General features: G+C 40.7%; 1 protein-coding gene across 4 annotated transcripts in view; it reads left to right on the plus strand.

Moving 5' to 3' along the window:
• Positions 1-12,646, plus strand: part of Dip2c (disco interacting protein 2 homolog C) — a 392,422-nt gene that overhangs the window by 288,509 nt on the left and 91,267 nt on the right. For all 4 annotated transcript variants that reach the window (XM_006516473.2, XM_006516474.3, XM_006516475.4 and 1 more), the window contains 7 exons: positions 2,816-2,939; positions 3,286-3,395; positions 3,576-3,678; positions 6,035-6,099; positions 10,119-10,212; positions 10,347-10,466; positions 11,789-11,903. In XM_006516473.2, the coding sequence (XP_006516536.1) occupies positions 2,816-2,939; positions 3,286-3,395; positions 3,576-3,678; positions 6,035-6,099; positions 10,119-10,212; positions 10,347-10,466; positions 11,789-11,903 (731 nt within the window). The remainder of the gene's footprint in view (positions 1-2,815; positions 2,940-3,285; positions 3,396-3,575; positions 3,679-6,034; positions 6,100-10,118; positions 10,213-10,346; positions 10,467-11,788; positions 11,904-12,646) is intronic.

The raw sequence follows: 12,646 nt of genomic DNA on the forward strand, positions 1-12,646 counted from the left end.
GAGTGTTCCTTAAAGTATATAGACACACAAATATGTGTGTGTGTCCTATGCTGGGTTCCTTAGTTATAAACATTTTTAAGAATATGCACTGTATAGTGAGGAAAATTGATGGTGCCAGAATGATCAAAAACTTGTAGTTATTAACATTGGATGATCTACACGTGAGAATGCTTTTTCTTATCTCTGTGTATGCTTGAAGGTTTCCATTATAAACACACCTAAAATTGATAATAGACAAGACATTAATTGACCTATCTCAGTTGTGATGAGGAAAATTTGATATGATGTCAGGAGTTACTGCCATAGAAGCCACACAGAAGGACTTTCTAAACAGTAACATTATCTGTTATCCTTTTCTATCTTGGAGAAATTTTTGGAAATTCATAAGAATATTTGAATTCTAGTTTGGTCTAGCTTTTCTTAATCAAGGGGAAAGTTATAAACTTTGATTGACTGCCCTTAATGTGGGGGTGGGAGTAATGGTGATACAGCCCACCTCTCCTCCCCCTGTATGTGTCTACATGTCTGCTTTTACCTGAGAAAGAATCTACCTGTTAGCCATGCTTATTTTTAGGGGCAAGGTACTTGGCAAATGATGTCAAAGTCCGAGTATGTGTCTGGGAGGATTTAGCTCATTTCACATCCTGAAATACAGTGACTGTTTCACTGGTTTGGCCTCTCATCCAGCCAGATAGAAGCAGATACCTTTCTTGAGACCTTATAGACCATAGCAAGTCATTGCTGCTGTGTGACTTGTTATCCATTTATCTTGTTCTTGAGTCAGAAGCAGAGACTGTGAGGACCACTAAGTTCTTTTCTTGACCTTTGTTTTGATCTAATCTGTAGAGTTCATCACCCTATCCACCATGTTGGTTGAATGTTCGATGTAGAAGGATGTAGATGAAGCTGGCTCTGGCATGTGTGTTTGGTGTCACCCCAAGGGGGATGTGAATGACCTAGCAGAGTTTGTCTGAAACTAATATGTAGCCCCTGGGAAGTTACTTTGTACCCTAGAAGGTGCAATTAGAGACAGCATTGAATGCAGATGGCAGTCTTGACATGTTGGTCTTTCTGTTACATGGCCTTTGCCCTTTTATACTTCATGTCTCTCTTCCTTTTCCTTCTCCTCTTCCCCTTTCCTTCTTCCCCCTTTCCCCTTTCTTTCTTCCCCCTTCCCCCTCCTCTGCCTCCCCCTCTTCTGCTGCCATTTTCCTCTCTCACCTCCCCCACTTCTCATGTTATTTCTATTTTTAAAAAATTCTCTCAATACTGGGGATTGAACTTACATGCTCACCATATGATCTTTCATCTTAATTATGTTTTTAGCTTTTTAGGGGTCTATTTATATATACACAAATTTGTTGTTTGGAGGTCTGTCTGTCTCTCTCTCTCTCTCTCTCTCTCTCTCTCTTTCTCACACACACACACACACACACACACACACACACACACACTTGCACACATGTATACATACTCGGAGTATAGGGAAGGGTGGACTCCTGGCTTTAGGTCCCAGATCAGAGTGTCATAACTTTTATCTCAGTATGCCACAACAGTCCCTCCCTACTGGGAAACAGCTGTGATGTATGTCTGACTCAACAAGGCATTCATAAGCTTGAGAAGCAGCCCAGTTTCTGCTGCTAAAAACCCACCTCTCCTGCCTGCCTGCTTCACCTCCTCAGAGGAGTAGTATTTGATCTTGACTTTACTTAAAAACAGTATTGCAACAATAAATACTGTTGCAAATAAATAAATCTGCAAAATGGGGACTGACCCCATCTAGTGAGGGTCATACCACCTCTCCCATTGCAAGGTTGTGTAAATTATGCAATTGGTTTGTTGGCTATTACCCTGAAACAATCCATATAAGGAGACTATAGCTTTTAAATCTACACTTGGAAAAGTATTATCTAAACACTTAGCAAACAAGAGCTTTGAAATCTTAATGCTGATGAATACCTAGGTGACAGAACTTTGCTTTACCCAGTGATTTCCTGGGACAGACAGGTGGGAGATTCAACAAGCTAGTCTTCCTGAAAGTTGTTCATAGAGTCAATGTGTGAGCTGGGTGTAGCCTGGACTCTTCTACACCATGATATGTTCTTAGTTCCACAAATGCTGGGTACTTGGAGATTCTGATTTTACTTTTCAGTTCATCAGCATAGTGGAGGAGCTGATAGGAGTAAAGTTAAATCTAGGTGTCTTGACTGCTTGTCTTTTGTTTTCGTGAGAAGCAGGCTGCATACAGGGCAATAAAACTCACACAGGGAGACAACTCCTGAGGCTGTTGCAGACAAGGACAGCCCCATCTGTGACATCCACTGAAAGGTGACATTCAGTCCTGGCAGCTTGGTGTTTTCCTAGGCTTTCCGTCTCTAGAGTTATCACCCTGTAACCACAGCACATTTTAGTATGTGTTGGTTACTCCATTGATTCGTGATGTATGCCAGATGGGAAAGGTGACCCTGGTTGTCATTACTCTGAGTAAACATCCCTCTTGGTTCTGTACCCTATCTATCAGGTGCGACATCTCTATAACCAGCCTTTGAAAGTGTGAAACCAGATTGTGAGGTATTCCTATGATTGATAATTTCTCTCCACAATAATGAAATCTTAGGATCATTGTCTTTGTTTTTAAAATTTTATATATTTTGACCATTTTCACACACACACACACACACACACACACACAGAGCGTTGTGGGAGAAGGGTCATGGATAGGGCAGTTAATTTCCACATACCCAAGATGAGGCAGTGCTTTGGGTATGAGTAAAGTTTTGTCTTAGATTTTTAACTTTCCTTGGTCACCTTTCAGGATGCAGGGAGCCAACAGATAGGTTTCTTGCTTGGAAGCTGTGGAGTAACTGTTGCCTTGACTAGTGATGCCTGTCACAAAGGACTGCCAAAAAGCCCAACAGGAGAGATCCCACAGTTCAAAGGTATGCCACAGAACCCCCAAGAACTTGCTTCCTATGTAGATCTTTCAGTTTACAGACTGGCCCTTCACTTGTTCAGAACTGTCCTATTGAGTCAGGACAGAACTTTTCTGATTTGTCATCATTTCTGATAATACAGGTAACTCATAATCTATGGGAGTAACATGATATGGCTGCTGGTGTCTCAAACATTCTTAGTGGTACTGTCAATTTTACATATGGGAATGCCAGAGATTACATGTAGACTGAAGTGCTTGAAACCAAGCTGTGAAGTAAAGGATGAAGAAATTCTACAGACTCATTTTAAGGGTCCCATTTACTTAAATGAAATTTATGACTTATTTCCTAGGTTGGCCAAAGCTGCTATGGTTTGTCACAGAATCAAAACACCTCTCTAAACCTCCTCGGGATTGGTTTCCACACATCAAAGATGCAAATAATGACACAGCTTATATTGAGGTAAGGTGGATGCCTTCCACAGAGGCTGGGAGTGTATTACTGAAAAAGATGTGATTTCACCTCATTATACTAGTTGCAGTGTGGCTAGAACTCACACTGTCTCAATAACTAGAAGCTATTGAGTGGGGACCAGAAATTTATTTATCCAAACACCTTTCCATATTTTCTGTCTCGTTTCAGTATAAGACGTGTAAAGATGGAAGTGTTCTTGGTGTGACCGTGACGAGGATAGCGCTGCTGACACACTGTCAGGCACTCACACAGGCCTGCGGCTATACAGAAGGTGTGGATGGCCCTGAGACTCGTTGGATCTCGGTTTTTGGAGATGCCCCATTAACCAGGGATGCCTGATGGCAAACCAGCCTGTGTGTGGTTCCTACTGGGACCTATCAAAGTAGCATTCAGTTTGTGCCCATTGCCATCCATCAGTGTGTGACCTTACTAAGCAGTGCTTAGTGCTTCAGCCTGAACTGGTGAAACGTAGGCACAGGGACTGCAGCTGGAAGTCCACAGTGAGAATGTTGGCAGTGGGGCTCCACCATCCTTCCATATAACTAGCTCTTACTGTGTCCTCATGTGACACTTTTCATTGTGCACCCTGGAGCCCTGCCCATGGCCTCATCTAATATTTATCACATCCTTGAAGGCTCGGCCCCAGAAGAGGTGTTAGCACTTTACCACACAGATTTGGAAATGGGTGACTCATCTCACAGCTGGCACACGTGCTAATCCCCACCTGCGCATGGCTCTCTGTCTTTAGAAGCTCTTTCTCTTAAATGCCGTGTTGTAGCCCACTCTTCACAATTGAATAAGAAATTCTGAGAATAGGGTTTTCAAGCTTTATTGGCGGTCTGTTGTTTTTCCTGGTGTGTTTTCTTCAATTTTGAGAAGTGTAGAGGTAGAGTGGGTGGCAGCAACCGTGGTAATGGATTTGAGTGGACACAGAGAAGGAAAAGCCAAAGCAATCCCCAACTGCCTGTCCAGGGCGGGCATATCCACAGCTCACAAACCTATACCAACAGCAGACTCTGGGACCTGAAGACGCTAATAGTCCCTAGCTCTACTTGTGAGTGGCTTCCTGTTTCCTGCTGTTCATGTTCAAGGGTCTCCTCATCTTTTCCCTTTTTCCTAGACATGTTCTATTAACATTTATGCCATCTAACACTTGGAGAAACATGGCCTCTAAACACCACTATGATTTTGTTAGAACAGTGACTTGTGTGTCCTGACCTATACATGCGTTCAAGATCCACGGCTGTCACCTTTTAGGTATCAGAAGCAAATTAAATACATACATGAATATAAAATAATTTCTTTAAATTAGTTTATAAAAAGGAATCTAGAATATTTTCTTTGGATATCTATATTTTGAATTAGTCTCCCTGCTCCACCTCCATTTTATTCTCTGGTAGAAGAGTAGGAAATAGAATGCTTAAACCTTTGGTAAATATTGACAGACAGAATGAAGAGACCATGAGACCTAGCACTGATAAATTTCTAGGACACTGAGAAGTGGCCAGGAGCCTATGTATAGGTGACTGAAATGCCCATTGAATCGGTTTGATAAGAGCAAGGTCAAATGAAGGTCAAACCCTCAGTTCTGGGGCATCTAGCATCACTGATTTGGTCTTAGGAAATAATAATTATTGTTTTTTAAAATATTTATTTATTTATTATATGTAAGTACACTGTAGCTGTCTTCAGACACTCCAGAAGAGGGCATCAGAATTTGTTACGGATGGTTGTGAGCCACCATGTGGCTGCTGGGATTTGAACTCAGGACCTTTTTGGAAGAGCAGTCGACACTCTTAACCACTGAACCATCCACCAGCCCCGGAAATAGTTATTTTTGACAACATATTTTCACAGCTTTTCCCTGTGAGGAAGTCAGGTGAAAGTCATATGACTTAGCTGCAGTCCCTGGCGCCTTTGGGACTGCCGCCACACCTTCCTCACATTTCCCCCTGCTCTTTCTATTCCTTTGGAATGTCCATCCCTATACTGCTTCAATATTATACCATCCCTGTGAAGCTATGTCTTTCCTTCTTTATTATTCCACCCCCACCACCCTACAGAGTTCTCTTAAGACAAAACAAGTCTGTGCACTGCCAATAATTCTCCCTCCATGCTTCCCTGTTAGCAGAACAAGGTCTCAGAGAAGAAATTATAAGAGAATCTCAGGAAAACAGGAAATAAATAGGAAGGTAATATCGTGTTGGGTGGGAGTGTTGTTAAGTGACAGTGTTCTAGAAGTCTTTACTATATGCGCAAGCTAGCTTTGAGTTAGTTGTGTGGTCCAGCCTTGGCTTCAAAGTTGTGATTATCCTCTCTCAGCCTCCCAAGGTCGGATTCACAGACCTGTACCACTGTGTCTGATATGGTCAGATATTTTTCAGTGGTGATATGTGGGCAGTTGTTGATGTTCACTTACATGCCCAAATATTATCCTGGAAATACTCTCCAGCCTGGCTAGTGCTTCTTAGTGGTCTGTAAGTTGACTGTAGGGTTCTGTGAAGACAGAGTAGTATGGTATTCTTCTAAGATTTAGGATGACCCCTCAGGTAGAGGGTTTTCCTTGGTGTACCACTCAGGCTGCTTGATCATGTCAAGTAAAACTTGTAATTGTTTCTCTCATACAGCTGAAACCATTGTGAATGTTCTAGACTTCAAGAAAGATGTGGGGCTCTGGCATGGCATATTGACAGTAAGTAAACTCCCTTTATGCCTCATTCATCTTTTATGCGAGTGTGTCTAACTTCTGGGAAGGGCCTTCCCACAGTATAAACAAATCTTGTGTTAGGAGTCATATTGTCCAGCTTACTGCAAAAGTTCAATAAAGACAGCTGGTCTCAGAAAAACTGTTTTGAATCTTGACCATATATTCAGCTATAATATTATATAATATACTCAGCTATAATAATAACCCTTTTAAGGTCCATACATATCCCCTGCTTTGGACTCTGAAGGTTCCCTGTCGGTGTTACTGGTGCTATATCTGCCAACATAGCTTTTCCATTCACATAGACTCTTACTGTTTTCTAAGAGTCAGGAAGTTTGCTATTAGATTATTGTCAAGGGAGAAAGGGTTTTAGACTTTTCCTTTAAATGAAAATTTAGTATGCATTATGGAGAAATGTTTGGCTCGTTATCAATGCCACTTGAAAAGTGATTGCTGAGCTGGCTGTGCATACTTTTGTAGAAAGATGACCTTAGATTTTGAAGGTGGTATTGGCACTTAAAAAAGAAAAACAAAACAAAACAAAATGCCTGCTTGCTATTTCATGCAGTGTGTTTTTTGACTAACTTTTTTGTTTCTTAGTACTTTCTTAGGCTTTTAGGCTTAAACATTTATTTTCTAAAGTAGAAAACCCAAATTATTTTTACATAATTGTTGGAAATATAAATAATACAGTTTGCTATTTGTTGACAAGCCAGATCTATTTATATGATCCATGAACATGTAAGTTCCCTGTAAATAGTCTGCTTCTGGCTCCAACCCCTGCTGGCCTCTGTGTTCCAGTAAGGCTTACTTCCAACATCTGAATGCTTTTATATGTGGACATAGAGAAAACCGGTTGGAAATGTTGGCACGCTGGCGTGTGCTAGTACAGAAGGAATAACACAGGTTCAGGGCTAGAGAATTAAGAAACCTGCACTCAAAGCTCTGCCCCTTTGTAGCTTTGATTCTAGTGAGTATCATATTCATGTGACCAAGGCTCTCTTTTCAGCCCTGGAAATTAAATGCAGGACTTTTCGAATATTAGGCACACGCTGCCATTGACACATAGACTGGCTATTTGTGTGTTATTTTTGAATGGAGTCTTAATAACTTATCTAGATTGGCTTTGATCTTGGGATCATTCTGCCTCAACCTCCCAAGTAGCTAGGAGACATACCTGGAAGATTCATGTATTGATAGGATCAAATGGGGTGTGTCTTAACTGTGTGCTTGGCCTGAGAATTATGTGACTTGGTATTGAGTCTGCCTGCATTTGTGATACATTGTTGTCACATCCTTGAGAACAAAAATGGTTACTATTAGAGTTAGTATCTCTAGTAGCATATGCCATGGTTTTGATTATGCAGTGTCTTTTGTATCCCTGCCTTATTCAGCCATCTCTGAGAGTGTCATCAGTTCTGCTCACATAGCTCTCTTGGTGACAACATGCTTTAATCCTGATGTTCTGCATTCCTGCCTGCAGTACCTGACAGTTTTTTTAGTTCCTTGTGTAGACTTCTAAAGCCAGATGATTAAACACATTGTAGCACACCCTTTCCTCATCCTGGAGATGCCTAAGCTCTTTCACCCTAGAACTCAGTGGGAAGAAGCAGAAGCAACTGGGTTTGCATAGGTTCTGTAGAAACTCTTCCTGGTGGGGGATGTACAAGGGTCTTTCCATTTTCATTTGGAGCTTCTCCCTTTGAAGCAGTGATTCCCAGTACACAGATTCCAGCCCTGAAAGCACTGGCTTGGTGTCTACAGTGTGTAGTCCTGGGGCTATGCAGGAGAGCTGAGATACCTGCAAACCTATGTCAGATTTTATCATCCACTTTAAGGAGTTGTCTTAAGAGTCATAATCTACATTGGCAAGATTGGAAGGAAGACTGTGATCCTGGTACCTTTCCAGAGTTGTATGCTTTACAATCTATAAATTAGCAAATTCAGTTTTGGAGACAACCATTATACTCTTCTTTGAAGAGCAATGGTACTTGTAGAATGAAAAAGTATAAAATGTTACATATTTGTTGGTAATTAACAATCCCATGTTGAAGTAGTCTCATGTGACCTTTCAGTACATATAATATGTGGGAAGGCAGAAGCAGAGTAGTTGCCATGGTTCCTGTATCCTGGCTATTCAAAACCATTCAGAATTTCACTGGTAGCTACTCCGAAGCTATCAGTCTTGTCCACCTTTTTATCCTACTGCAATATAGAAATTGAGAAGTTATCACTTTTTGTTCATGTGGTGAAGATTAAGTGTAGGATATTAGAGGTTAATCTTTCCATCTTGTGTGTATTTACCATCCATCCCTTCATCGCGTCTGCTCACACTTCAAGCATCTCATAACACTACTGCATTCACCTCTTCTTTGTAATCAATATTTTAGCTTCCACATATAAATCGCACCATGCAGTATTTTGTCTTCCTATGTCTGTCTGATTAACATAATAGCATTGATTAACATAGTGTCCTCCAGGTATATCCATATTACAGTACATGGAAGGGTTTTATTCTTTTTTTTTTTTAATTTTTATTAGGTATTTTCCTCATTTACATTTCCAATGCTATCCCAAAAGTCCCCCATACCCTCCCCCCCTCCCCTACCCACCCACTCCCACTTTTTGGCCCTGGCATTCCCCTGTATTGGGGCAATAAAGTTTGCAAGTCCAATGGGCCTCTCTTTCCAGTGATGGCCGACTAGGCCATCTTTTGATACATATGCAGCTAAAGTCAAGAGCTCCGGGGTACTGGTTAGTTCATAATGTTGTTCCACCTATAGGGTTGCAGATCGAAGGGTTTTATTCTTATGTCTTCAAAATATTCCACTGTGTATACATATCATGTTTCCTATCCATTCTTCCATTGATTTATATCATGGCTATAATGAGCTCATGAGTGGCTCATTACATGATATCATTCATGAAGTGCTATAATGAGCTCCTGAGTGTGATGTGTCTTCAACATACTAATTTCAGTTCCTCTGTAAATGTACCCAGAAGTGATCCTGGTGGATTACATTGTAGTTTTCTAGTTATTGTTTGTTTTGGGGGGTTTTGTGTGTTGCAATCTTCAAAACATTTTTCACTATGGCTGTACTAATGTGCATTCCCACCAAGTCTCTTTAAGAGTACCCCTTCTTCTGAGTATTTTTGGGTTTTTGGTAATAGCCATTCTGAGAGGGGTTATGATTCGTTGTAATTTTCAGTGATGAGCATTTTTTTTCATAAATATGTTAAAAGATTTCTTATTGCCGTCTTCTTTTGGATATGTATCGTGTGTGTGTTATGTTCTATGCCTGTGAATGTGTGGTATATGTACTTGTGAGTGTATTTATGCAGGTTCCTATGCACATGTGTGTAGAAGCCAAAGGTAAATGTCTGATGCATTTTGAGACAGGGTCTTTTACTCTGAAGCTGAAACTCAGTGATTGGATTAGACTGGCTGGCCAGTGAACTTCAGGCTTTTCCCTGTCTGTGCCTCCTCACTCCCCCAAGTGCTGTTGTTAATGAGACTCATTGCATCATGTGCAGCTTTTTACATGGTTTTGGAGTATTAGAACTTCTGTTCTTATGCTTACCTGGCAGGATTTTACTGACTGAGCCATCTCCCCAACCCTGTGCATCAGCTTTTGAAAAATGCCTGTTGGGGGTTCTTTTTAATACAAGATTTTAACAAGAAGACTTGGACTTAAAATTGACTCTGTCAGGAGTAGTTGAGGAGCAGAGAGAATGTGTAAGCCTCCAAGAGGTCACTTTGTCTTAAAGGATTATAGCAGAGTGTACCCTAATAAATAATATAGTCTAACTTGAGTCAGCCATCTTCTTGTCCTCAAAAGCTCCTCTTGTGTTAGTCAACCTCAGTGCCTCCTTGAAGTGCTCGTGTTTATTTCTGCTGCCTGCTGAGCCTTGGCTTACATGTGTCCCCTGCATCGGGACAGCGCAGCCCTCCTCCTGTTCCCTCACCTCTTTGCTTACCTCTTGTGTTCATCCGTTGGTTTCAGAGTGTCATGAACATGATGCACGTCATCAGCATCCCATACTCGCTGATGAAGGTAAACCCCCTCTCCTGGATCCAGAAGGTCTGCCAGTATAAAGGTTGGTCTCTCCTGGGCTGCTGGGTGATTTGGTGACAAGATAATTCACCATTCCCTATGAATCACAATTACCTGTCTTTTTTAGCTACACACAGCCTGGCAGTGACACACGATAACTTCTATTTTCCTTTGTAGCAAAAGTGGCTTGTGTGAAATCAAGAGACATGCACTGGGCACTTGTAGCACACAGAGATCAGAGAGATGTCAACCTGTCCTCGCTGCGCATGTTAATAGTGGCTGATGGAGCAAATCCCTGTAAGTGAAGCAGCAATTGTAGATTCTAAGATGGGCAAGCCTCAAAGCTCCTTGTTTTCCACTCGTCTTTCTTGTCACTTTAATGCTTTAATTTTCTAATCTGTATCTTGATTGAGACTACCTTAAAGTAACAAAGCAGTGTTCTCCTTAAAGACCAGGGTAACAGTGGTTAAGGACAAGGTGTTCACAGTCAGCAGGCCTGAGTCAAATACCCAGGTTCTATAGAGACAGTTCCTTTTTAAATTTTGTTTTCTCAACTCTGCAGTGGTGGTCAGATCCATAATGCCTGAGGATTAAATGGATCAATCCCCAAGTCTAGTTACTGGCATAGCATAAAAGCTCAGGAAGGACTGTTCTACGGTCTACTGTAGCTGGATCATTTGATAGTAAATTAGGTTTTCTTTTTCTTTTTTTTTTTTTTTTCGAGACAGGGTTTCTCTGTGTAGCCCTGGCTGTCCTGGAACTCACTTTGTAGACCAGGCTGGCCTCGAACTCAGAAATCCACCTGCCTCTGCCTCCCAAGTGCTGGGATTAAAGGCGTGCACCACCACTGCCCGGGAAGTTTTCATTTTTTAACACAACCTTGTTGTTAAATACTTTAAAGCTCAGATAAAATAAGCTAGCATTTTCATAAAATACCTCTTATATGTCCTGAAATAGCTTGTTTTTTTTTTTTTTTGATAGTAGTCTACAACATCAGAAGCCACAAGTCAGAAGAGAATTGAATGAAAGACTGTTTCTGACCTCATCTGTAAACTGTGCTTAGCTATATTTGTAAACTAAAGCAGGATATTCTTTTCTGATGATTGTTGGGTGACAGTGAAGTAGAAACAGATAACTTAGTTTATAAATGATCCCTTCACTTTTCAAACAACTGCATAAACTATGAACCTAATTAATTACTTTTAATACACATCACTATAGATCAACTTGCATAAATTAAAGTAAATTTGTATTTGAAAGTCATATTTCATAGGGTCTTAGTAATTAGTGCAAATTAATTTAAGAGAAGTTTTCTTTGTATACATTTACAATGAAAGCTGTAGCCCAGGTTTCAGAGAGTTAATAAAGTCACTCCATCAGACAGGAAAAATGTCTTACATGTAGAAGTTGTAGTTCTAAAATTCTCTTTCTAAAGGTTTGCAAATATTACCTTTCAATATAACATAAATAATAAATTGTAATAAATGTTTTGGTTCTCCATACTGCCTTACTCTGATTATGTCTGAATCCTAACTTCAAAATCATTTTGCTATTATGGAATAATTTTAAGTCAGTCACAGTGTTGCACTTGTCTGACCATTGTCCCTCTTTCCCTCCAGGGTCTATTTCTTCTTGTGATGCGTTTCTCAATGTCTTCCAGAGTAAAGGCCTTCGACAGGAGGTCATCTGTCCCTGTGCCAGCTCACCAGAGGCCCTCACTGTGGCAATCCGGAGGTACTGGGTCATGTCAGTTATACTATGCAGCTGAAAGGGGTGAAGTCACACTAGTTCTTAGTGCAAGCATAAGAATCGGCTTCAGCTTAGGTGTGGTAGTACATACCTTTTATCTCAGCACTCAGAGATCAGAGGCAGGTGGATCTCATGAGTTGGAGACCAGCCTGGCCTAAAAAGTGAATTTCAGAATAGCCAGGGCTACAGTTATACAGAGAAACCCTGTCTCAAAAAAAGAATAGGCTTCAAGTTTTCTGTAGTGAGTTTATTTCATTCTTATGCGTAAGAATGGATTATCTTGTTTATCAAGATTGGTTACTTCAAATATTCCTGGTTCTCTCCAGATGAATTCTTTCCTGAGTTGTTAGAATGCTATATAGGAAGAAATTGACTTGGCATGATTTTCAGGTTTTAGCACTCAGTTTTCATTGGCTTGTATAAAAATTTTAATTTCGGTATGGATGGAATGAAGTAAATATTCAACCATGACCCTGGATATGTGGTTTCATTTTCATCTCTACTTTCTGTCCCTGGGGGGGGAAAAATGTATTTTAAGAAACGTAGCCAGATGTAGAAGCACATACCTTTAATCATAGCACTATGAGTGGCAGAGGCAGCTGGATCTCTGTGGGTTCAAGTCCTATCTGGCCTATAGAGTGAATTTCAGGCAGCCAAACATTACATAATAAGATCCTGTTGCAAAAATAAAATAAAATAAAAGCATGAAAGAGAAAAATGGGAAGGAG

This window comes from Mus musculus, chromosome 13 (genome assembly GCF_000001635.26).
Source record: "Mus musculus strain C57BL/6J chromosome 13, GRCm38.p6 C57BL/6J".
NCBI lineage: Eukaryota > Metazoa > Chordata > Mammalia > Rodentia > Muridae > Mus > Mus musculus.